Source organism: Salvelinus namaycush, chromosome 18 (assembly GCF_016432855.1).
Source record: "Salvelinus namaycush isolate Seneca chromosome 18, SaNama_1.0, whole genome shotgun sequence".
Taxonomy (NCBI): domain Eukaryota; kingdom Metazoa; phylum Chordata; class Actinopteri; order Salmoniformes; family Salmonidae; genus Salvelinus; species Salvelinus namaycush.
The window spans coordinates 20361219-20387637 of NC_052324.1; the positions used below are offsets into that span (position 1 = coordinate 20361219).

Sequence of the window (26419 nt, forward strand, 5' to 3'; positions counted from 1 at the left end):
CAGGGAAGGCAGAGTTTGTACCTTCAGACACATGAAATTGTTCAAAATGGCAACAGTTTGCCTCTCCGGCGCATGAATCGGATGCACCTAATGCCAACAGCTCGAGACGAATAAAAAATATAGGACACAAGGCATTATTGTTTTTACATAAATGTTTGGCGATCGACTAGGTTGGTGACCACAGGACTAGTAGCAGCGTTGTCTTCTCTTCCCTAGCAGTTGAAACTCAAACATAGAAAAACAACCTAGCTGCTAAACAAAACAGTGTAAATAGCCAAGAAACACAAGGACAAAGTCTCACTTTAGTAGACTTTCGTTTCAAGTAAATTAGACCAACTTTTATGCTTGTGCACTTCTAAAATTGTATCTTTCACTTATTTCTTCACCTGAGTATAGACCCCATCCAGGCAGTGTTGCAGCGCAAGGGGGAAGGGGGATGCTGGGCTATATAGGATTCGTAGTTCTTTGACTGTGCGATTCATTCACCAGCTATAAAACAAAACGTCAGAAATACTTTTGAGAACAGCTTCTCCAGCATTTATTTTACTATAAATGTGATAATACTTGACTATTTTTATTCACAAATGCTCGAATTGTGGAGCTCTGACCAACCGCCAACGTGGCTGGTAAAATATTTTACCCGCCAATGCCAAAATCTACCCACATTTGGCATGTGGGGGTGTTAATTTTGTCATTTTAAAAGGTGCTACACAGGATTTATTTTTATTTCTGCATTGTAATTTCATAAAATATCTATCTGCAGTAATAGTGGAATGATATTTCACAGTATTACTTACCTGCCAGTGTTGTGATTGGCTGTGATATTTGCCTATTGATTTCTCCCGCTGGAGAGTCATCTCTTGTCAAAATGGGAAAGCTGTTCTGACTTTGTGGCAGTATTATCTAGTGGCATTCGCTTTGTCTTTTCCTGGTAGATAAAATGCTACGCTGTTCGCTCAATTTCAGTTTGTGAGAAAACAAGCACTGAATAATGTAGGGAATCCTTGTACCATCTACATCGCTGTGAAATATATTTTCAATAACCCAAAAATATATTTGAAGCTGATGGACCAAAACTGAAAATAAAGGGTCAAGCGTAAGTCTCCGACATGTTACGCGGAAATAGGATAAGATTTTGTTAGAATGCAGCCTATTGCAAGATATTTCACAGCAATTTAGATGGTTCAATGATTCCCTACACTATTCAGTGCTTGTTTTCAGATGCCGCTCCGGCCGGAGAAATCAATTGGCGAATATCACAACACTGTAATACTGTGAAACACAATCATTCCACTATTTTTTATTTTATTAACTAGGCAAGTCAGTTATGAACAAATTATTATTTACAATGACAGCCTACCCCATCCAAACCCAGACAACGCTGGACCAGTTGTGCGCCACCCTATGGGACTCCCACTCATGGCCAGATACAATACAGCCTGGATTCAAACCAGGGACTATAGTGACGCCTCTTGCATTGAGATGCCGTGTCTGGGACCACTGCGCCACTCGAGAGCCCGAGTTAACTGCAGATATATTGACATTTTATGTAATTACAATTAAAAAAATAATCTATGTATAGCACCTTTTAAAGTACAGAAGTTGTTATTGTACATCTAGGCTCTTTGTTGAGTCCGAGTTCACACCTGGGAAGAGGTTGGCATAAGGCTAAGTAACTCCCCTGCAGGGACCTGGGCGTTACTCGTGTGGGTGGGAGGATCTGCTAGTCGTGTTTTGAGAGGATTCATTATAATATCTTGCCGTTTCTGCCATTTAATTTACTTTGGACTTATTTGAACAAATTTGTGAGGGGGTATTTTGTGTCCGTCCATTGTTTTCCCTCACCTGTACCTCTGACCATTGTCTCATTAGTACTCTGCTCAGAGTTATGCCCTCCTTACCAAGAAGTCCGGTCATATCTCAAACACTTCAGTGCCACCTGCTGCATTCACAGACTAAGTCAAGGAATAATATGGAGCTTCGGCTCTCGAAGAAACAATGATAGCCCTCGAACTTATTTAGAGAGGCAATTTCATTAAAATGTGATAATAATAAAAAGATGATCAGAACAGGAGATGACCTACACAGAACTGATAAGCTGCTTTCAAACCCCATCTCAGTAATTGCAGAAGGGACCATCCATGGTCTGAATCTGACTTTGAAACCAGTCTGGCTGTAAGCAGTCTTCATATGATACACAACGAATGGTGGAAACGAACTAGGCTACACGGAGTCTGCTGCAATGCTCTCAGGTACTTTTTCTCAGAGCAAAGGGTCTTTATTTTGTTCCAATGTTTTTATGTATAATTGCTGATATAAGAAGCTTTACAGCTAGTGGTGGAAACCTGTAGGAGTTGCTGCTGTTGGTCTGTGTTGAGCTGTGCTGTGTGGTGGGTCTATTGCAGTTGGAGTTTGGAGGGTTGGTTGGTTTGTTTGTTGAATCCCCCAGGGAGCCTCGTTATTAATGACTCAGAGCAGGATTTGACTAGAAATCCCTGCGGTGGGATCCTGAGAAGAAAATACCATTGTGGTGAGCTATGTTATCAGTAGATCAGCTGACTTATCCAGACTAACCGTTGTTTTGTGGCAACCTTGTAGCCAGGGTCTGAGTTTTACTGAGTTCTGGGCTTTTAGGAAAGTTGAATGCTCATTTACTGCATTTCTAAACAATTTAAAATCTATAAAATGCTATTTGGAAAACAGCAAAAAAAAGAAACAAGTATTGCAGCCATTATCACATTGGTTGCTTCATTCACCACAGTTGATCAACAAACACAGCCTATTAGCTATACAACTATCTGCTACACATTAACTCTGCACTGGGATTAAAAACTATAATTTAATAAGTACAGAGGGATCTGTTTGCAGAAAAGGTATTATATTAACAAAAGTTTGCTTTGCAAAACTTTTTGTTGTTGAAGTTTTATAGCTAATTTCCTGCAATTCTACACATTTTGCCATGACTTATGCCATGTTAATATGATATCTGAGTGAGAGTGACTAACAAAATCAATGGGGGCCCCCTTGAGGTCAGGGCCCCTGTCCCCTCTCATTGAAGCCACGGAAGTTTAAGGTCGACCGCGGTACTGCATAGTCTTGTTAACACTAGCCTCTCTACGTCCTTGACTTGAGTTCTGGAACGGCTGCTTCGATGTGTCGGCACGAAGTGACGATAAGGAAGAGACTGTGCCCTCAGACTTCAAGGTTGAATGAATCAGGATCTATTGTTTTACATAGGACCGTCCCAGCCCTTCCGCTTCAAGCCAGCACTTCCAGGATAAGCAAACACACACAGTAGCTAGCACAACCCTTCGGAGTTTGGGCATCGTTTGCTGCTAACATGAATAGAGCACACAAATCATCACACACATTTTCAAAACATTATAACAACTTGTCTATACTAAAACGAGTGACATATTAGACAACTGCAACCTGTTAAACATTACGATCTTGCGGCTAGCAAGTAGCAACTAATGAAAAAAAAAAGTTGCAACTAATGTTACCTAGCATTGTTCAGCCCATAGAAAGCCAGCCAGCTAATTACCAGCTAGCTTGCTATCAACTCAAAATCGTCTAGCTAATCAAATGTATGTGTTAATTTATAACCAACTAGTTATAGGCTGAACATTTCCTTACCCCACTGAAGTTATTCATTTTCCTTTTCAGAATGTCCTCTGTTTACATAGTAGGGCAATGATGTGAACTGGGCGGCAGGTAGCCTAGTGGTTAGACTAGTAACCGAAAGGTTGCAAGATCGAATCCCCGAGCTGATAAGGTAAAAATCTGTCGTTCTGCCCAGAACAAGGCAGTTAACCCACTGTTCCTAGGCTGTCATTGTAAATAAGAATTTGTTCTTAACTGACTTGTCTACTTAAATGAAGGTAAAATGAACTGTATGTTCAATTCTGGTAAGTTTCCTCGCTGCCCCCTAATTTATGGCAATGCATGAACATGAAGTACCCTAAACATTAATAGATCATAGTCTGGCCCCAAAATATCAGACTACAGCAAGTATGAACAACAAAACCAAAAGGGATATGAATAATCTTTCATCAAGTCAACCTAAAATGTATATCTAATGCAACATTTACTAATGTAAAGATAAAGAAAAGAGAGCATGCACAAAATGTACTTTATTTTACAGGATGATATATAATGTGTGAAGAAAATAGGGAATGACTGTGAAATGTGAAGGTGTAGACTCAGTGAAGGTGTCTCATCCCTCTCTGTACCCTGGTGTAGTGGACCAATTCTTGTTCAGCCTCGTAGCATGGTTCTGATTCACCCTGCATCCCACTGCTGGCTTGCCTATGAAGCTAAGCAGGGTAGCTCCTGGTTGGTCCTTGGGTGGGAGACCAGATGCTGCTGAGAAGTGTTGTTGGAGGGCCAGTAGGAGGCACTCTTTCCTCTGGTTAAAAAAAATATATCCCAGGGTGGTGATTGGGGACATTTCCTTGTGTAAGGTGTTGTCTTTTGGATGGGACGTTAAATGGGTGTCCTGCCTCTGGTTACTACAGATCCCATGGCACTTATCGTAAGAGTTGGGGTGTCCTGCCTAAATTCCCAATCTGGCCACCTAATCATCCCCAGCATCCAATTGGCTCATTCATCCCCCTGCTGTAAATGAGAATGTTCTCAGTCAACTTACCTGGTAAAATAAGATACAAAAAAAAATAGCTGATCTCCTGTAAATAGTGAAAGGACATTTAGATGTCTATGGGACAGTTTACAAACATAACATTGTAAAACACTCAGTGGGCTATGAGGTTTCCAACTTGAGACCCTATGGAGGATGAATGACCCGTCGAATTACAGAAACCCTGCACTTGTTCATATGAATTTGAGACTAAAAGGGGGGAACAACTGCAATTGGACAATAGAACAAATAAGGCTGAGCTTGCTTCATGCAGTTTCCATCGTCTAGTAGTATGCACCTGTAATTAAAGTTATTCACAGAGTATACATGAGTATTGACCATTTTAAAAGGTTCTATGAAAATCTATATAAATCAGAATTAAACAACCGTTTGACTGATCCTACAGCCTTCTTAGACTCAACAACCCTTAAGAAATTATCAGTTGACAAAAAAGAATAACGGAGATCACCCAAAAACAAATATTAGACACTGTTAAAAGATTTGCGTGGGAAAAAAGCCCCAGGAATGGACGGCTTTCCCATAGAATTCTATTTAATATTTTGGGACAAAGTAGTGCCCCTATTTACACAAATGACAGCACACATGTCACTCAGTTCAGTGCTTCCTAGTTCCATGTATCAAACAGTTATTTCAGTTATAATAAAACCAGGAACATCTGGAGAGTCCCCTGCTGCTTACAGACCCAGTTTAATAAATTGTCACAATGAAGTTATTGTAAAGCTCGTAAGCAATACAATGGCAAAAGTCTTACCAGACCTCCAAGATGGCGTAGCAGTGGGATGTCTGTTTTGATTGTCTTGTCCGTCCCTTGTATATATCATTTTCTTTGTATATATTTTTTTATCTAATTTTCCATCTACGGACTGAACATACTCTCCTGCAACCCGCCTCTTCTACATTTGCACACACTACATAGATTTTTCTATTTTTCTTTTTTTTTGTGTTATTGACTGTACGTTTCTTTTTGTGTAACTCTGTGTTGTTGTTTTTGTCGCACCACTTTGCTTGATCTTGCCCAAGTGGCAGTTGTAAATGAGAACTTGTTCTCAACTGGCCAACCTGGTTAAATAAAGGAGAAATTAAAAAAATAAAAACCTGATACATATAATTCAAAAAGGGTTTATTAAGAATGGACCCAAACGAATACAAGAACATGTTTCAGTTTAATACAATACGCTAAGAAATGAGATATAGATTTATCAATAATGGCTGTTGATGCCGAAAAGGCTTTTGAACATCTTGAATGGCCTTTTCTATTCAAAAATTATAAAGCTTTCAACTTTCCAGCTGAAATAATAAATAAATAAAACATATTATATAAATGTCCTAAAGAAGAAATATACACAAATAATACATCTGATGAAATTGCTTTAAAAAGGGGCACAAGACAGGGTTGTCCTTTCTGACCCCTCCTGTTTGCACTGGCAATTTAACCGCTTGCAGAAATAATTAGAGGATCCAAACGTAACAGGTATCAGTATTGGTAAACATGAATATAACCTAAACTTATTTGCAGATGATCTCCTGATATACCTGACCAATATTGAAAACTCGATGCACCCCTTGCTAAAAAAAATAATTCTGAATACAAAAAAAAATTACAAATTACAAATAAAACTAAATAATGGCAATAAGAAAAATAATAACTAATCTACAGCAATCCTTTAAATGGACCACAAAAATATTAAATACTTAGGATGCTTAATAAGTGACAACAAATATATAAAAATAACTTTATCCCATTACTCAACAATATGAAAGCAGATCTAATTAAATGGAACAATCTTCCCATAAATCTTACAGGTAGAATAAAGCTCTTCAGAATGGCTTGGCTCGCAAAGTTTTATATTTGTTCTTGGTATTACCAATTACCCCCACCGAAGATATTCTTTAAAAAGTATACTCGGTCATAAGACTTAATATTGGCAAATAAAACTCATAAAATAAAAAGGAAAGTTTTACATCTTCCTAAGTCTGAGGGTGGTTTTAACCTTCCAGACTTGGAATTGTATCAGCTCGCTAAGGCTTTTACTTGCACTAAAGAGAGGAGCAACATGTGCATGCTCATCCCCAGAATGTTTTCACGTGTCTATTTTCAAAGGATAAAGCTAAAAACATTAACAGCTTAATAGTTAACAACACTATAACAATATGGAAGAAAATGACACGTTATTCTACAGGAACCAATATCACTCCCTAAAAGCACAACCCTATGGAACAATCTTTGGATATCTTTTCAGAATTCACGGATAAATTGGTCCACATGGAAAACTAAAGGCATAGAAACAGTAAATGACTTGGTAATAGGAAATACATTTATTTCAATTAAAGAATTAAAAATCAATTTTGGACTGATCAAGGTACATATTTTCAAGTACATGCAACTTAAATGTTTTATATCACAATTTCGATGTGAAATCTTTTCGACATCAGAGCAATCTTAAGGGAATCATATTTGAGTCAGAGAAAGGATATTCATGTAATAGGTAAGATATACAAAACCTTGCAGAGAGCCTATCCAACTGACAATCTCTTCGAAAAAATATAAACTATTGGAACCAAGACAAAAAATAACTGATATTGGCACAAGATGGAGGGAATGTTGGAACATAACTTACAAACTACAGTTATTGAAAATTCACACTTAATCCAGTATAAACTAATGTATATAATTGATTTTACAAGAGACAAAATTCACAAATTCTACAGCACAATGGCAGCCATGTCTTAAGTGTAAAACTAGCAATGACTCAATAATCCATGCCTTCTGGGAATGTTATAAAGTCCAAAAGTTATGAGCGGAGCTAGAAAGTTGGCTGTCAGAAGTATTACAATGTAAATGTACTTTTTAATCCGTCTGTCTGCGTATTTCAAGACATGGCATATTTCAAGACATGGCATATGAGGGTGCAGTGAGATACCCGATGGGTTGGATGATACTTTTCTCGTCAATCATCTTGAAAAAAACATAGATAGATAACTGGAAATCAACCAATCCGCCATCGTTAACACTATGTATAGGTCAAATGCTTTATTATCTAAATGTTGAAAATGCGTGGGCGATGGAGAGACACTAAATGGTGCAGTTTGTGGCCATGTGGCAGAGAGTGATGCGGGCACTGGAGATGTGGGTGTGAGCAGGCAGGTCTGGGCAGTGGTGATGTTGTGGATGTTTGAATGCGTCTGCATGCTGTCGTTTGTATGTGTATGTATTGTGTCGTAAACAATTTAATTGCTTCTAATACACCAGATGTACACTGAGTGTACAAAATATTAGGAACACCCTCCTAATATTGCGTTGTTGTACCCCCATTTTGCCCTCAGAACAGCCTCAATTCTTTGGGGTATGGACTCGTTCAACAGTGTGCTGGCCCATGTTGACTCCCATGTTTCCCACAGTTGTCAAATTGGCTGGACGTCCTTTGGGTGGTTGACCATTCTTGATACACACGGGAAACTGTATGTCATAGAAAGAGCAGGTGTTCCTAATGTTTTGTACACTCAGTGTATGCCCTTGAACCGATTATTTTTAAATCGCAGTGATAAGGATAATTTAGTCCGGTCGGCCTTCAACTTGATATGTAGCTACGGCCGTGCTTGGTAGTCACATTGCCACAACTTGGAAATAAGTCATGATACTATTATATACTTCTGTATATCATTATCAGTGCCCTGCCTCTAATTCCTCCTTCCCAGTTATCCAATGTCTCCCTCCTATTCGGCTACTTTTAAAAGAAGATATGGTATTCAGTTCAATGCTCTCCTATTTCAGAGGGAAAACTGAACAGAATCTGTATTCATGCCGTTTGCCATTGGCTGTGTTCTTCCTGGTTGCCATGACAGCAGTTGTGAGAGCAGGGCGGCTGTTGTCACAGGTTGTTTGTGCAGCTCTTGTGTTTATGAGTGGTCCTCAAAACATGCCAGAAGATACCGACCATTTACACTGAGCTGCACTGGGGACACAACGTAATCATGGTTACTTTAAGACACCTTGGAGCCGGCATGAGATATGGGTCGGAAAACGTACTTCAGTGCAGGGATGGGATATGCCACTGTACTTCAAATGTTACCTTTATCTACATTGATGCATTGAGAAGGTACAATTTGGAGTAACGTGGCATGTTCCATCCCTGCATTGAGGTATGTTTTCGGACCCATGTCTCGCACCGGCTCCACGGTGTCTTAATGTAACCATGATTGTGTTCAGACCCGGTAGGGTCGGTGTCTTCTGGCAACACAGAGAAGTAAGACCTCCACAGGACACTGCTCTAGCATAAAGCCAGCGTAATAGTACCATCTGACTGTGTAAACAGTGAGATGGTATCAGCTATGATGACTCAACCTATTTCTACGGTGGTTCTATGTCTGGGACATTTTCCCTCCAGGGAAGCAGATATGCATTTCTCAGTGTTCTATCTGCGCTCTATCTACAGTATCTGTACAGAGGAAAGAAGATTCTACTGCAGATGGGCACTCAAGGTCAGGCGCTCCTCTCCTTATTACCACACTCTGTCTTTATCTTTCTCAGTCTGCCGGTGATGCCCCGACAACACCCAAGTACACTAAGGATAACCACGACATCTTCTTCCCTGCCTCTCTGCCAACCCCGGTCTTGCTCAGCCACACTGCCTGCCACCCTCTGTCCATCCAGATCCAGGACAGCCAAGCCAAACTCCAGTACGAGCCCCTGGGCAAGGTGCCCAGACCTCCAGCCAGCGGCTCCCACGAGCAGCCCCAGCACAGGAGAGCCCCCCTGCCCATCCACCCTGCTTCAACTATGGCCTTCAACCCCCAAACAGGTCAGTTTCATCCCTCCTCATCTCAGTACATTTCACAATGCACAGCAGTGAAACTGCCTGTTCTGTTTGAAAACACTCTAAAGCAGTTTAAAGTATGCTGCTACAAAGAGGACATGATCATCAAACATTTTAAATACAATTGCGTAGTTCCTCTTTGGAGAATAGTGTAATGTGAATTGATTTGTAACACCCGTAGTAATTTCGCTGCAAACTGGTTGTGTTCACTGTGCTGTATCTGCAGTTGATGATTCCCTGCGTGGTACCTGCTGCTCTAGGGGAGAAGGATAAATGAGACTGTCTAAGCTGCTCTCTCTTGCTGTAATTATATAGACAGCCAGCAGGGGGCACACTTGGCCACTCAGAGCTGTGTTACGTAACTACTGTACACTATGAACTGGTTGAATGGTTTCTGTTTTAGTAAGTCACTTATGTCTCCCTAGTACATAGTACATCTGTTGACACTTACAGATGGAAGAGTATAAAATAATGATTTGTCTTTAACTTGGAACACTGTTCTCCTGATGATGCATTGTTTCTGTATGACACAACTGTGTCAAGCCTCTTTAGTTTACAATCCTGATTGTTGAGTACATGAAATATTTAAGGATTCAAGAAGGATATCATCCACACACACACACACATACATGAGGTTAAGGAGATCAGTGCTCAGCATCGGGCAGCTTGGCACTGCAATCTACCAATGGTTTCCCAGGCAACCTGAATGAAGAGTTTCGGTAGAGAGGGAGTGGGATTATTGTATTTGCTGTCAGTGCTGCTATTGTACGTTGCCACATGGGGATGTTATTCTCACAGGCAGGTAGGCTGAGGCATTACCCTCCCTCATATATCCTATCTGCCTCCAGCGTTCATTGTGGGGTCTGTTATGGCAGCCTGGAACAATATTTGAAACCAGTGTTTGTGTATAGAAATGACATTTATGTTCCAGTAAGCTCATGTTAATGTTGGTCATTACAAACATTGTTGTTATAGTATAGTGCACTGCATATTAAATCAGTCTGAAATTGATTATTCTGCTAACCCCAGAAGTATGAGTGAGAACCTGTCATCTTGTCTTTCTTCTCTATGCTGGTGTGTTTGGATGATGTATGGATTGTGACCCAGCCAGGTCATGTGACGTGGCTGTTTCTCCAGATGAACTTGAGGAGCCCGCAGAGGGACTGTCCTACAGACAGCAGGAGTCTCATCTTTGCCAACAGATGAAGCTGGCCACTGTGTCCCCAGGGCAGGAGGCTGCAGGCTGGCACCATGACGAGCCTGCTTCCTGTAGTACCACACAACCCTGCTCAGGTAAGAACATTTACAACCAGGAAATACCAAGCGGGAAAGTAAGAATTCTAGTAAGTGGAGGAGAGGATTCTTGTTAGAAGTTCTCATAATGTTTCTATATCTCTAATGTTCAGACCAGCAGCTGTATGGCAGCAGTGAGCAGTCTAAGATGTTGGACCCCAGTCGTGTCCGCTCCCGCATCCCCCCCAACATGCCAAAGCTCTTCATCCCCTCCACCGTCACCAAGTTCCCCCCGGAAATTACCGTCACCCCGCCTACACCCACCCTGCTCTCCCCCAAAGGAAGTATCTCAGAGGAAACCAAGCAGAGACTCAAGGTACTTTCCCGCTTCCTCTCTCTTTCCCCTTCTATCGATTCCATCAATTGATCTATCTCTGGCCACTTTCTATCTTTTCACGCTGTCTGTTAATCTGTCTGTCAATCAGACTAAACCCCTCCTGTTCTTTGTCCCCTGTTCCTGTTCCTATCCCCTGTGCAGAACGTGATCCTGTCCTCCCAGTCGGCGGCCACAGTGAAGAAGGAGACGCTGAGCCAGCCAGCCCTGGAGGTGCAGGAGACCTCCAGCCAGGAATCCTCTCTGGAGAGTGAATCAGACGATGGGGATGAGGAGGATGATTACATGGACATCTGAGCTACTGACCAGCTGTGCCCCCCCCCCACCCCCTTGTCCCCTTCTCACAGCTACAAGAGTGAACAAACCCAGGCTGCTCATTTGAGCTAGACCTGACTACCACCAACCCTTCCACCTTGTCTTGAAACAATGGAATGGTACATGTCACTGCAGCTAGTGTCTCTGTGTTGGTGCAGTCTATCTTGTATTGAATGGGAAAAAGCTCTAGAAAGTCACACTGTGGATGACTGGGGATGTTTTTAGTTCAACAACAATTTAGCAAAGTGCCATTTTACACTCATCACACCTGCCAGGTAGCGACGGTCTCCATAGTCTTTCACATGAAAATGGGAAAGGGTGTAGAATGATGACCAACACTTACTGTAAGTTACATGGTAAGAATTTGTGGATTGTTGCTATGCAGACACATTCTTAGCCTGCAATGCAATTGGCATCCTTGGCTGTGATTATGCATCTTTCACAAGTAATGGGGACAAAAATTCAGCCTGCTTTTACTATATTTCAACTGCAGCTACATCCTTGTTGGTGGGATGCAACATCCCACACTGAGGTACTTCAACATATGTGCCATGGCAACATATGACTGTTGCCAGCCAACTTTTGTCCATACACATTGATATAAGAACCTAAACTGCAAGAAACCCACATTTGTATGTGACCTGTAATTTCATGGACACTACGATTTACTGAGGACCATCAGCTGCAAACCAGGCTTTTATATGGGCCTCCTAACGCAATGTTGAGGAACCTACTTCTCCAAAGCTTATTAATAACCTGTAGCAGATTGGACATGTTTGCACTTTCACGTGTGATGTCTTTGATTCGTCTTTTGTTTGTTCTATTTTTGTACTCCACTGTATTATTTCAAGTCTCGTTTGATTTTGTCCTTTGTTTCTGTGTGGATTTGTAGCTTGGAGGAGTCTTTACCAGGAAGAGGTCTTGTCACCAGCATTGCTCAGGATAATAGACAGAGAGATGTTTTGGATTAGCCTGAATTAGCTTTTGTACATCACACTTAAAACATATTTTCCAATGAGGCAACTCTTATAGGGTTCGGGTGTTTATTTAGCATTGGGGTCAAGTACATCTCCATTCTAGTCAATTTAGGAAACAAATTCAATTTAACTTAATCAGTTGTGCTTCACTTAATTAACTGAATTCACCGGCATTGTAAGGGAAGGTGTGGATGTTCCTAATTCAGACAAAATGCCTTCGATGGATCAGTTTTGGTAAATAGGTTTCAATTCAAAGTAAAGTCGGAAAGGGGATAGCTAGTCAGTTGTACAGAAGACAATATAATGTTTTTTACAGATTGTTTTCTATAAAAAGAAGGATATGTACTGTATGTTTACTGTCAAAAACAAGACTTTTTAAAAAGGAAGAAATTATGAATTAATAATTGTAAAGGACATTGCCCAAACAAGTCTTGCTTGACTGCCTGTAAATGGATGTTTGTATTTTTTGGTGTAAAATACTGTTTTGTATTTCTACTGCTGAGCTTCTTATGGGAATATAGAATGGCTGAAAGGTGACTTTGGGTTCAAGGCTTTTCTTCTGCTCTTCAACCTTAGCTCAGGCTGGGGAGTTGTTCTCTACATATTGACTTGCCACATTAAAGATGTCACAACAAAAATATACTTGATACACTCATACCTGGTCTTTGCTCTTTAACTCTTATTTCCATTACTTACATTTTCATATTTAGTTTGAACTTCAACCTCTGGCAGCTGTAATGGTTATGTATTGGTTGCAAAAGCTGTATGTATACAGTAGTCTAGACCAATTGGCAAGACAACCTCAATGTCATTTAGTTCTACAGACTACAATTCCAGTCAAGTTTGACCTAAACAAAACAACCTGTGGCAAAGTGTCACTCTTTCCACCAACATGTCCCCTGTGTATCAATCATGTTTTCTATCTCCACAATCTCCTCTAGCTGAGACCACCCTGTCTCTCTCTGACATTTTAGTCAAAGGGCTCGTACACTTCAGTGTGAAGTCTCTGACACGAGGGAAGTCATTAGCCTTCATTAGCAACTTCCAGAAGTTTCTTATGAAGTGCTGTGAGTTTGTCATTTGCCCCTTTGTCAGGAAAGCAACATTTGAGGTTTGTTTTCTTATGAGGTGAACCAAATGTGTGATCCCCATCCCCTAAGTTGTCGTTTTGAGATCTCTCTTCTCCAAGCCTTAGGGCAGAGGGGGTTGGTAAGTGATTTGTTCAGTCTTTTCTGTCTTGTCTGTCAACAGGAAGAAGTTAACTACAGTTGAAGTCGGAAGTTTACATACACCTTAGCCAAATACATTTAAACTCAGTTTTTCACAATTCCTGACATTTAATCCGAGTAAATATTCCCTGTCTTAGGTCAGTTAGGATCACCACTTTATTTTAAGAATGTGAAATGTCAGAATAATAGTAGTGATTTATTTCAGCTTTTATTTCTTTCATCACATTCCCAGTGGGTCAGAAGTTTACATACACTCAATTAGTATCTGGTAGCATTGCCTTTAAATTGTTTAACTTGGGTCAAACATATCGGGGAGCCTTCCACAATAAGGTGTTCCACAGGGTTCTATTTGGGGCCCACTGTTGTTCATTTTGTATATCAACAACATTGGGGATCTTATTGAAACAGCGGATGTTAATTTTTATGCAGATGATACTGTTCTTTATTCAAGTGGTAGTAGTTTATCTTTAGCTTTTGAAAATGCCAAAAGAGCATTTAATATCCTACAACAGAATCTGTATGATTTAAAGCTGGTTCTAAATTCGGGTAAAACAAAATGCATGGTATTTTCAAATGCCAGGCATGTTACTAATGTCATTGCTACATTGGCTGGACATACTATAGAGCAAGTTAAAGTGTACAAATATTTGGGTGTGTGGATTGATGATAAGCTGAGCTTCACTGTGCATGTAGAGAACTTGATAAGGAAGCTCAAGCTGAAAATAGGTTTTTATTACCGGCATAAGGCTTGTTTTTCTTTTGAGGCCAGGAAGAAGCTGGAACAATGTACATTACTGGCAGTTTTACATTTTAGTGATGTTATATATATGCAGGCCTCAGCCACTACCCCGAGAGCACTTGATTCAGTGTATCATGCAGCCCTCAGGTTCATTACAAATCAGAAACGTCTAACACATCATTGTGATCTCTACAGCGCTGTTGGCTGGTCGTCATTGACCTTGCGTAGGCTTAAACACTGGTATACACTGATTTATAAGGCCATATTGGGTAAAATGCCATTTTATCTCTGTTCTTTTTTAGTCAGGTCGGTAAATAAATATAAATTACGGTCCCATTCTCTTATGCTTCTAACAGTACCAAAAATTGGAACAGGTCATGGTAGAAATAGTTTTAGTTACTTAGCTCTGTGGTCCTGGAATTCTCTCCTGAACATTTTAAAATTTGATGATCTAGTTTCGTTGGTGGAGTTTAAACACTTGATCGATGTATATATCACAGAAGAGTGTAATTGTTTTTAGGCCAGCTGTTTTTTGTCAAGACTTTCGTGCTTTAAATGTAAAATGTTTTTGTTGTATTGTATGTGTGCTTATAGTTTTCTTTAATGTTGTGTTAGTGTATGTAAGTTGTTTTGTCTGAAACGTTGTTCCCCCTGCTGCTATTGGACCAGGTCTCTCTTGGAAAAGAGATGTTATCTCAATGAGAAAAACCTGTATAAATAAAAGGTAAAATAATAATAAATAAATAAGTTGGGGAATTTTGGCCCATTCCTCCTGACAGAGCTGGTGAAACTGAGTCAGGTTTGTAGGCCTCCTTGCTCGCACACACTTTTTCAGTTCTGCCCACAAAGTTTCTACAGGATTGAGGTCAGGGCTTTGTGATGGCCACTCCAATACCTTGACTTTGTTGTCCTTAAGCCATTTTGCCAGAACTTTGTAAGTATGCTTGGGGTCATTGTCCATTTGGAAGACCCATTTGCGAACAAGCTTCAACTTCCTGACTGATGTCTTTAGATGTTGCTTCAATATATATATATATTGAATATATCCTGATGCCATCTATTTTGTGAAGTGCACCAGTCCCTCCTGCAGCAAAGCACCCCCACAACATGATGCTGCCACCCCCGTGCTTCACGGGTGGGATGGTGTTGTTCGGCTTGCAAGCCTCCCCCTTTTCCTCCAAACATAATGATGGTCATTATGGCCAAACAGTTCTATTTTTGTTTCATCAGACCAGAGGACATTTCTCCACAAAGTACGATCTTTGTCCCCATGTGCAGTGGCATTTTTATGGCGGTTTTGGAGCAGTGGCTTCTTCATTGCTGAGCGGCCTTCAGATTGTGCTGACATAGGGCTCGTTTTACTGTGGGTATAGATACTTTGTACCTGTTTCCTCCAGCATCTTCACAAGGTCCTTTGCTGTTGTTCTGGGATTGATTTGCACTTTTCGCACCAAAGTACGTTCATCTCTAGGAGACAGAACACGTCTCCTTCCTGAGCAGTATGACGGCTGCGTGGTCCCATGGTGTTTATACTTGCGTACTATTGTTTGTACAGATGAACGTGATACCTTCAGGCGTTTGGAAATTGCTCCCAAGGATGAATGACTTGTGGAGGTCTAAAAAAAACAAAAAAAAACAGGTCTTGGCTGATTTCTTTAGATTTTCCCATGATTTCAAGCAAAGAGGCACTGACTTTGAAGGTAGGCCTTGAAATACATCCACAGGTACACCTCCAACTGACTCAAATTATGTCAATTAGCCTATCAGAAGCTACTAAAGCCATGACATCATTTTCTGGAATTTTCCAAGCTGTTTAAAAGCACAGTCAATTTAGTGTATGTAAACTTCTGACCCACTGGAATTATGATTGTGAATTATAAGTGAAATAACCTGTCTGTAAATAATTGTTGGAAAAATTACTTGTGTCATGCACAAAGTAGATGTCCTAACCGACTTGCCAAAACTATAGTTTGTTAACAAGAAATTTGTGGAGCTGTTGAAATCCTCCAACCTAATGACTCCAACCTAAGTGTATGTAAACTTCCGACTTCAACTGTACCTACCTATAGCCCGGTCCATAATTGTCACCCTTGATAAAAATTAGCAAAAAATATTAAAATAAATAATACAAATATTGAGCTATATTGCATGCTCAAAAAAATGTATACATATTATTTTATACTAATACAACTGCTCAGAGAAGATTTTGTTTAAAAGTATATTGTTTTCAGTACTCTAGCACCCTACAAAGAAAACAACAGCCTTTTTCTCAAACGTTTTTTTAAATTTAACCTTTATTTAAGTCAGTTAAGAACAAATTTGTATTTACAATGACGGCCTACTCCGTACGACACTGGGCCAATTGTGCGTCGCCCTATGGGACTCCCAATCACGCCCGGATGTGATACAGCCTGGATTCAAACCAGGAACTGTAGTGACGCCTCTTGCACTGAGATGCAGTGCTTTAGACCGCTGCGCCACTCGTTTCCAATGGGGTTCATGGTTTCCAATGGGGTTCAAGTCCGGAGACAGATGGCCATTGCAAAATGTTGATTTTTATGATCAATTAACCATTTCTTTATGGATTTTTATATGTGTTTGGGGTTATTGTCTTGCTGGAAGATTCACTTGCGGTCAATTTTCAGCCTCCTGACAGATGCAACCATGTTTGGGCTAAAATGTCCTGGTACTTGGTAGAGTTCATGATGTCGTTGACCTTAACAAAGACCCCAGGACCAGTAGAAGCAAAATATCCCCATAACATCAAAGATGCACCACCATATTTTACCATATGTATGAGGTACTTTTCTGCATATGCTTCCGTTTTTCGACGTCAAACCCACTACTGGTGTGTGTACGTGGCCAAAAAAGCTTGTTTTTCATGTCATCTGACCATAGCACCGTCTGGAGTTTGATTAACGACATTGGCACTTGGATTGGAACCGGTGCTATGCTCAGATGACATGACAATACAGCTCTTTGGCCATACACAGTAGTGGTGGGTTAGGTGTTGAAAAACAGAAGCAAAATCTCTTTCAGCAATTGTATTATTATAATATAATATATTTTCCCAAATGTTATGAGCATACAATATATCAAGGGTGACTAATTATGGGCCTGACTGTATATTATCTACTGTATTTATCTAAAGAATGCAAATGTAATTCACCAAAACATTGCATTTTAAACAAATTCCGAAGTGCCTCTGACAAAGTTGTCTTCTGTGCTCAGTGTTTTGCAGAGAAAAAGGGAGTGTTGTCACTATGTTAGATCAATGTAATCCTTTGAGAATGTATCCTGTGTTATTGTGCAATCATCTTTAAGATTCACTGATTAAGAACATCATAGTCGTTATTGTTTATAGCTGAAACATTAAACTGCACTTGAGATGAAATTGTCAGCCAACAATCACAAAATGACTATGTAATAGCCCTGATGTCAGGTTTAACAAATGTGAGTCTTTCCAGTGTTTGAGGTGATGTAGGCTGAATCAGAAGGGATTGGAGCACCACTGATATCAGGTTGTCTTTAGCCAGCGACTGCTACCTATACAAACCCCTCAAAGTAACCAATTAAGGCATCAAAAGGGCATGCTGCATAGTTAATGTGGGCCAAAGGTGTGAGATTTCTCGTCAGCCCACTGCAGGGGCTCTTTATTGGGCTGGAGGATAGCCGTCTGATCCTTGGGCCTGGCTGTGTATTGGCAGCTGTTAACTATTCAGCACAAGGGGATCTGCACAGTTAAAACAAATGGCCAGAGACTGACACCTGGGAGGTAGAGCATCAGTGGTAAAGGTTATCAGTGAGCAGACAGAGTGGCCTGGACAGCGGCCCCGCCATACACCGCACTGAGGACCAATGCTTTGCAGGAAGGTTGGGCCCTAGTAGACTCATCGGACTTGGAGAACAGCCAAGAAACATTAGCTCTATTGACACAAACTTGGTGATTGAGCATAGTCACTTGGAGCATAGTCACTTTAATAACTCTACCTACATCTACATATTACCTCGACTAACCGGTGCCCCCTGTATATAGCCTCGCTATTGTTATTTTACTGCTGCTCTTTAATTCTTTGTTACTTTTATTTTTTATTTTTGTAGGTATTTTTCTTAGCTACATTGTTGTTTAAGGGCCTGTGAGTAAGCATTTAACTGTAAGGTCTACACCTGTTGTATTTGGAGCATGTGACAAATAAAATTTGATTTGAGTTCATTTTTATATACTGTAAATTACTGTTTGCCTTCTCTGAATCTCTATGCCATGTCTGCTATGGCAATGGTATTACTTTCTACAACTTTATTACATCCAGTGTAGAGATCATGTTAGGGATGGTCTTTTCATACGTTATGTTGAGAATAAAGGGAATGTTTGTTGTTTGACATATTTTGTCATAGATCTACAACCCAGTGCTTCAGTGTTGACTCATTGAAATCATTCAGAGATTGAATAACAACTATTTGGGTCACTTCACTGTGATTATAGTTAGCTACACTAGTTCTTAACTCAGTCATTGTCTTCAAGGCCACAATTCCCCTGATGTGTTACCCACGTTACCCACCCTGACTGGCCTGTATCCTCTGCCACGGACAACAGCCTGGCTATCACACCTGGCTATCACCTCCATCTTCACTGCGTAATGGGATTGACACCGCCACCACTGAAATGTACACCTTAGCTCTGAAAGTGACATGCTCACATTAGCCTTCCCTGTAAGCCTTTAAATCATGATTACCTAAAATATTCCACATCAAAATTGGTCCCTTCTCCATTTCCTGAAATAGACACACTCTTGTAATCACACAAAGAGCTGCGCCATCCTTGTTTTGATAGCTCATGACGTGGCTCTGATAGGACTGATGCTGGGTGACTGGTAGTAAGCCCCTGCTGGAAAGCTCTCGAGAGGGAGACGGCACAAGAGGCCCTGGGAATATGCATTTGTCCTCAGAAGTACAAAGTGAGGAGAGCAACACTGAACCTGTGATTAATAACTCCTCAGCAACAATTGGTTTCACATATAAGGAGAGTGAAACCACATCACACTTCCTAAAGCTCAGAGTGCTACTAGCAGGCTGGCCCTCTATGCAGGGGGATTGGTGGAACCAATTATGCATGTGGCATCTGTCTTTCCCCCCTCCAAAATAGCCTTTTAGTGTCAACGTGAGGACCTGTGCTGTGAAAATCCAATGCAGGTCTCTCTGAGTGGGTCTGTTGGTGTAATGGGAGAAATATACACTGACTCAACATAAGCTCTTTAAACTAGCCAGTCAATATTCTCACAGCCCAGGCTTTCTAGTTGTAAACCTCTCCTGTGGCCTGTTTAACTGCTATTCCTTAGAGGGATGTTTCTCTAGTTGCCAGGTTTAGTACAGCCATTTCCAAAGGAAACTTTGGAACTTTATGGCCCTTTTAAGGTATCAAGATCAATTTTGAATGATTCTAGTATTTCTCACAAATGGGGTTCCATACTTACAGTATGGTCTCCCACATGATAACATAGGCTTCAGTAGAGGCTGCTGAGGGGAGGACAGTTCATAATAATGTCTGGAACAGAGTAAATGGAATGGAATCAAACACATGGAAACTATGTGTTTGATGTATTTGATACCATTCCACTGATTCTGCTCCAGCCATTACCACGAGCCCGTCCTCCCAATTAAGGTGCCACCAACCTCCTGTGATAGGCTTATACAGATTCACAGACGCAAATTACAAAGACAATTGGGCTCACAATAATACTATGGAAACTTGGACCATACAATACTACCCCTGGAGGAACTGTATGCAATATGCACACATAAGCATACAATGAGAGACTGACTAATTGTATAGGGACTGTATGAAAACTGCTTGGTTTTGTAGAACAAAGCTGAGTGAGACATGTTTGTAGATCTATTGAGGGTATTTGAGGTACTATAAGTGCCAGAGGAAGTGGAGATGAGGAGGAACTCTGCTGAAGTGCTGCGAATGGTTCTATGTTTTGCATTTGTTTAGCCTGTGGTAACAGAGGTGAATACAGGTGAATGCAGGAGGACACATAGCCAATGGACGCTTGTGGATTTGCCTGGAAGATGGCGATTGTGGAAGGGAGGGCTCCTTTGGAATGGAGGGGAGGTTGTGCCCAGCCTTCATTCTGTCTCTGCCTCTGTCTCTTTCAAGCTGTGGTGTCTTGGCCCTGTGGTGCTAACTGACTGTTAATTGCTGGCCCATACAGTGCCTCTCCGCATGGAGAAACTGTGGCCTGCAAGGGAAACTGCCCTAATGAGATTATCATTCGGAGCATTGTCCTGTCTAGACAGATCAATACACAACCCCGGGGCACTGCCTCCAGCCCCAACACCCAACCTGGCTCACCCCCAGGTAAGACTCACCTGGAGAAAGACACCGGTATTATTGTAAGTTATTACACCATTATAGGTTTATTGGTCCCTCACACACTCCTCACTTTCTCAGATGGAGAATGAGACATGGCAGAGACCCTGTTTGGACAAGATTAAGTCATTGTTTCAACCAATAGTGCAAATGATATACGTATGACACATGTGTATTTTACAGTTATGTTATAACTGTGTTGGAAGAGTGACTCAAGATGGGATAGCATTTCTTACATTTTATTGTCGGAAGCACACAAGTTCAAAGTGAACAAGTTCATTCAACAGACTATTTTGATCTTCATAAAAAAAAAGGAATTAAAGCTACATTCAGCAATAGTTACTGCTGTTCAATGGTAATTTCAATCAATGATATATACCCATTAATTTTGGAAGAATATAACTGTCTTACCCCATCAAAACCCAAAATACAAGGTTACTACATTATTTGTAAACAATGTCTTTGTTAACAAGCAATATATAGCTTCAAATATGCTCAAAACTATAATGTTGATCTCATGAACTGTCACTATGAATTTGAGAATGGTTAAATTTCTCCAGCCCCATCCCTCAGCATTATAGTAAACAAAGTGTCTGGGCTGGTGTTTGGCAAAAACATGAATTAAGGAATGTGACAAGGGTTGCAAAGGGAGGGTATATATACACTGCTCAAAAAAATAAAGGGAACGCTTAAACAACACAATGTAACTCCAAGTCAATCACACTTCTGTGAAATCAAACTGTCCACTTAGGAAGCAACACTGATTTGCACATTTGTGGCCTGCTGGAGGTCATTTTGCAGGGCTCTGGCAGTGCTCCTCCTTGCACAAAGGCGGAGGTAGCGGTCCTGCTGCTGGGTTGTTGCCCTCCTACGGCCTCCTCCACGTCTCCTGATGTACTGGCCTGTCTCCTGGTAGCGCCTCCATGCTCTGGACACTACGCTGACAGACACAGCAAACCTTCTTGCCACAGCTCGCATTGATGTGCCATCCTGGATGAGCTGCACTACCTGAGCCACTTGCCTGAGTGAAAGCACCGCCAGCATTCAAAAGTGACCAAAACATCAGCCAGGAAGCATAGGAACTGAGAAGTGGCCTGTGGTCACCACCTGCAGAACCACTCCTTTATTGGGGGTGTCTTGCTAATTGCCTATAATTTCCACCTTTTGTCTATTCCATTTGCACAACAGCATGTGAAATTTATTGTCAATCAGTGTTGCTTCCTAAGTGGACAGTTTGATTTCACAGAAGTGTGATTGACTTGGAGTTACATTGTGTTGTTTAAGTGTTCCCTTTATTTTTTTGAGCAGTGTATATATATATATACTACTGGAAACTTTCAAAGTTTACCAGTAAACTACCAGAATTTTGGTATCTTTCAAGGATTGTTATGTCCTTTTTATGTTTTGGTATCTCAGTGCTAGAGGCATCACTACAGACCCTGGTTCGATCCCGGGCTGGATAACAACTGGCCGTGATCAGGAGTCCCATAGGGCGGCGTACAATTGGCTCAGCATCGTCCGGGTTAGGGGAGGGTTTGGCCGGGGTAGGCCGGGGTAGGCCGTTATTGTAAAATAAGAATTTGTTCTTAACTGACTTGCCTAGTTAAATAAAGGTTAAATAAAAAATAATACACATAAAATTTCAATAATGCACAAAATAATAATTGTTGATTAGATGCTTTTTTAATTATTAGGTTATTTTCTCTTGAACCATAAGGTCTATCTACTAGAAACTGATGGACAATATGGACACAGATACAAAAATGAATACTATATATGGATTTTTTTTTTTTACTGAAGTAATTATTGTTATTATTGATAATTCTGGAAAATTATCAGTAGCTTTGCAACCCTAATTTTATCAGTAGCTTTGCAACCCTGACTCAAATGTTATATTTGTGAGGGTTGATCTCACTTCCCTGAACTTGTATTAACTGTGTCAAATGAATTATAATGGCTATTTTACCACATTGCATGAGGACACTAAATGGACTTTCTGTGTGTGATTACGTCTGTGTGAATGATATTTACACAGATTTTGGTGCCGCTGCAGGCCCCGTTCTCCAGTGGGGAAGCCCGTCCATATTTGTTTAAAAGTCTCTTAGCAGTTAATAAAAATGCATTTCCTCCGTCCCCCTTCCTGTGGAGACGGTATCAAGGCCCTGTTAAGTCCCTTTGATTTCCACAACCCTCCAATCACAGTGGGACATTGACTCATCATTGTGCCACTTCAAAGCCTGGGAATGGCTCTCTCTTCTGGCCACTCCCACCCCTGGGATCTCCTTAAAAGTCAGGGACACCTTGTCCTCCAGTTGAACAGTTCTAGAGTGCCCGAAGTGATTGCTGTTAGAACACTATTGGACCTACCACCCCTCAATTTATGCTTCCGGCACCAGTGGAATATACTGAAAGCCCAAGACAGATGTGCAGCACCAAGGAGGGACTGTGAACTACTTTGGATATCACTGAACCAGTTTACTGATACATGATATTTTTTGGCGCACCTCTTCTTGTTGCACCAACTCATCTAAAGAATGCAGTCCATCAGAGGTGAGTGTTGGTCCTCAAGCTCTTTTTTTGTCATCAAACCTCCCTTGGACTCCCAATGGACATCACACATTCAAGTCATAAGCTCTCATTGTCTATATCAATAGTTCGCGTTGTATTCTTAGTCTACTCTGGGTATATGAAATGTTCCTCTTTATCCCGGCATATTCAGTTCTCATCTTGCTCAGCTAGTCATCCATCAGTTTTGGTTTATGACTGCGTCTTAATGATGGTTTCCACATCTACATCTTAGACATGAAGTCCAACTTTATTGCTCCACCCTCGTCCTCTATTCCCGGTGGTCCCGACGCCTATCACCAAGGCAACATCAGAATGACTCTGGAGGACCCAGAACTCTGGAAGTCTTTCCATGAAATTGGAACAGAGATGATTATCACTAAACCGGGCAGGTAAGATAACCACAACTTCCAATTCTATCTGCCATGATCAATTACAATGTACTTGATCGAAAATGCTTCAAGAAGTAGCATTTTTTGGTGGGCTGTCATGATAATGATTATCCTTGTATTTTACAGGAGAATGTTTCCACACTGTAAAATCAACCTTTCTGGGCTGATGCCTTGTTCCAAGTACATCTTGCTGGTTGACATGGTTCCTGTGGATGGTTTCAGGTATAAGGTAAGAACCTTTAGCATGTTTGCACTTTAATACATATCCATTGTCTGTCATGAGCAAAATCATTGAAATCAGGGAGAATTTTACATTTAGAAATGACACAACCCTGGCTTGTAAAAAACAATCTTGACATTAGCGATAGCTTTTCTCTAATGGCCAGCATCTCCAGACGAGATACAGCTCCACTCCACCCTCTGCTCATCACCCCTCTGACATTGGACATCACAGGGCATTATCTCTTCCTGTTGTTCTATCCCCTGCTGTTTTCCCCCTTCTCTCTGTGGGTGGTGCAAGCCAAACTATCACTCTCTCTTTTAGCCTCCTTAAAGTTAGGCAGGGATCCTCTGAAAATCACCTCACCCTCCTTGTATGACAGATAAACTTTGTTTATGTTTTAACTCAATTTCTTGGGCTCCTACCAGTGGAATAAAGAGAAATGGGAAGTGGCTGGGAAAGCGGAGCCACAACCCCCTTGCCGGACGTACCTGCATCCAGACTCTCCAGCCCCTGGGAGCCACTGGATGAAACAGACCGTGTCCTTCCTCAAGCTCAAGCTTACCAACAACACCCTAGACCAACATGGCCATGTAAGAAGGCATTGTCAAGCTCTGTAATAATAGATATAGACTTCTTCTATAGAGCACTGGCAAATTATTTAACTTTGATATTAAGTGTTGTCATTGTTCCAGTGACTAAACTAACTGCATCTCTATCTCTATCAGATCATTTTGCACTCCATGCATCGCTACCACCCGCGCTTCCACATTGTCCAGGCAGACGACATGTACAGTGTACGCTGGAGTGTATTCCAGACCTTTACCTTCCCTGAGACCTCCTTCACCTCCGTCACTGCTTACCAGAACACTAAGGTCAGTCTCACTGCAGTCACTGGCAGAGCAGGGCACTACCCTTTATTTCCCCAAGCAAGCATCTGGTAACAAGGCACTATGTGTTTAAAGCAACTCTTTCTCCCCTAGATAACCAAGCTGAAAATCGACCACAACCCATTTGCGAAAGGCTTTAGAGACGAAGGAACTAATACAAAAAGGTAGAATAGTTACTATACCTATTGTTCTATTATATGCTTGTCTTGAATATAAGTTCACTGATGATCGGCCCTATTATCTTTCCCGCTGCAGGCGCGCTAACAGAAACCCAGCCTGCCCAGAGAAGAAAGCAAAGAAAATTGATTGTCTAAGCAGAGAGTCAGATGAGGACAGTCCTCCTGGTATTGGATTTCACCACTTGGTGACCAAATTACTCATCCCTTCATGTAGAAATTGTTATTCCCTGAGCTTAGTGGGTCTGATGTCATGTATGTTTTTCAGACTTCCGCAGGTCATCATTTGAGGGATACGAAGGAGAGCAGGCAGAACTCCCCAAAACCAAAGAGGAGGAAGTGGTGAAAGAGGAACGCTACTCCCCCTGGGGGCCTGAGAGGGAGCATGGCCACCACGTCCGGACAGATTCACCCCCTGGACCTGACGCCAGAGAAATGTACAATGCAGAGCAGCTAGTACCAGCCCCAGCTTCATACCAGCCTTACAGGTAGGCAGCACAGCATGCTATCTGTCATGTTCATTCTGCTGTATATCTCACTGCCACATTGTCATCAAAGCAGATAACACTGACCACCACCCTGCCTTCTCTTCTTTCCTCAGGTTCCATGAATACGGGAAGTCTCCATCTCCCTCCTCCAGCGTAGGCAGCAGCAACGGGGGTTCTGGACGGGCCAGCTTTGAGTCCAGAGTCTCTGATGTAGCCACAGTCCCAGAGCATGAGGCCTCCAAGCCCTCTACCCATGAGATCGGACCATCTCCCTGTGGCCCCCAGCCCTCTGCAGGACATCACCAGGACTACACAGGGGTTCTCAACATGGCCCAGGCAGGCAAGCCAGGGGTCCTCAGCCACCACATTTACACTCCTTACAGCGCCGAGCAGACCCTGGGCCAGTGGAGCGGCCCCAGCCCTGTCCAGTACCCTCCCCCTCACCACCTGCCCTCTGACTACAGTACCCCGGCTGTGCACCACGGATATCACCATGGCAATGTGGCTGAGTGGAGCCAGTACCCACTCTTCTCCTACTCGTGCTGGTGAAACAATTTCCTCAGTTTCTCCCAAAAGAGAAGGACTGCAGTCTCACAAGTGACTCAGCGAGACCTCATAAATGCTACTATGCCGTCATACCTGTGTTTCCTCTGTCCCAAGTCCAGCACCACACCCTGCTGACTGCTGATCCAGAGCACACGGCCATGCTACCGTATGCTGGGGCTGAAAGAGAAGGACCTGGGTCAGGAGAAACGCCAACCAGCAGAGAGAATAATGGAGTGGAACAGAGACAATATACTTCAGAATGACTTGCCAGAGTAGTGGTGTGGACTGGTCTGATATCCCAGCTGGCTTTAGGCCTAAGGCCTGAAAAATGTATGCGTTCTTCCCAGTGAAATGTGTGTTTATTCCTGAATTGTCTATTTATTTCATGTTTGGATTTTGTTTCTCCCTGGTAAA

General features: G+C 41.6%; 2 protein-coding genes across 3 annotated transcripts in view; both read left to right on the plus strand.

Moving 5' to 3' along the window:
• The window catches only part of LOC120063210 (calcineurin-binding protein cabin-1-like), a 55307-nt gene extending 42380 nt beyond the window's left edge, over window positions 1-12927 (plus strand). For both annotated transcript variants that reach the window (XM_039013431.1, XM_039013432.1), the window contains exons 6-9: window positions 9186-9456; window positions 10579-10764; window positions 10878-11080; window positions 11243-12927. In XM_039013431.1, coding sequence (XP_038869359.1) covers window positions 9186-9456; window positions 10579-10764; window positions 10878-11080; window positions 11243-11395 — 813 coding nt within the window. In that variant the 3' untranslated portion in view covers window positions 11396-12927. The remainder of the gene's footprint in view (window positions 1-9185; window positions 9457-10578; window positions 10765-10877; window positions 11081-11242) is intronic.
• Window positions 12928-23262: 10335 nt separating this feature from the next.
• tbx16 (T-box transcription factor 16) lies at window positions 23263-26008 on the plus strand. Its single transcript, XM_039012798.1, has 9 exons — window positions 23263-23278; window positions 23529-23685; window positions 23812-23914; window positions 24334-24498; window positions 24634-24780; window positions 24889-24959; window positions 25051-25139; window positions 25240-25459; window positions 25573-26008. Exons 1-9 carry the CDS (start codon window positions 23263-23265, stop codon window positions 26006-26008), a joined length of 1404 nt encoding a protein of 467 aa, XP_038868726.1.
• Window positions 26009-26419: the final 411 nt, after the last annotated feature.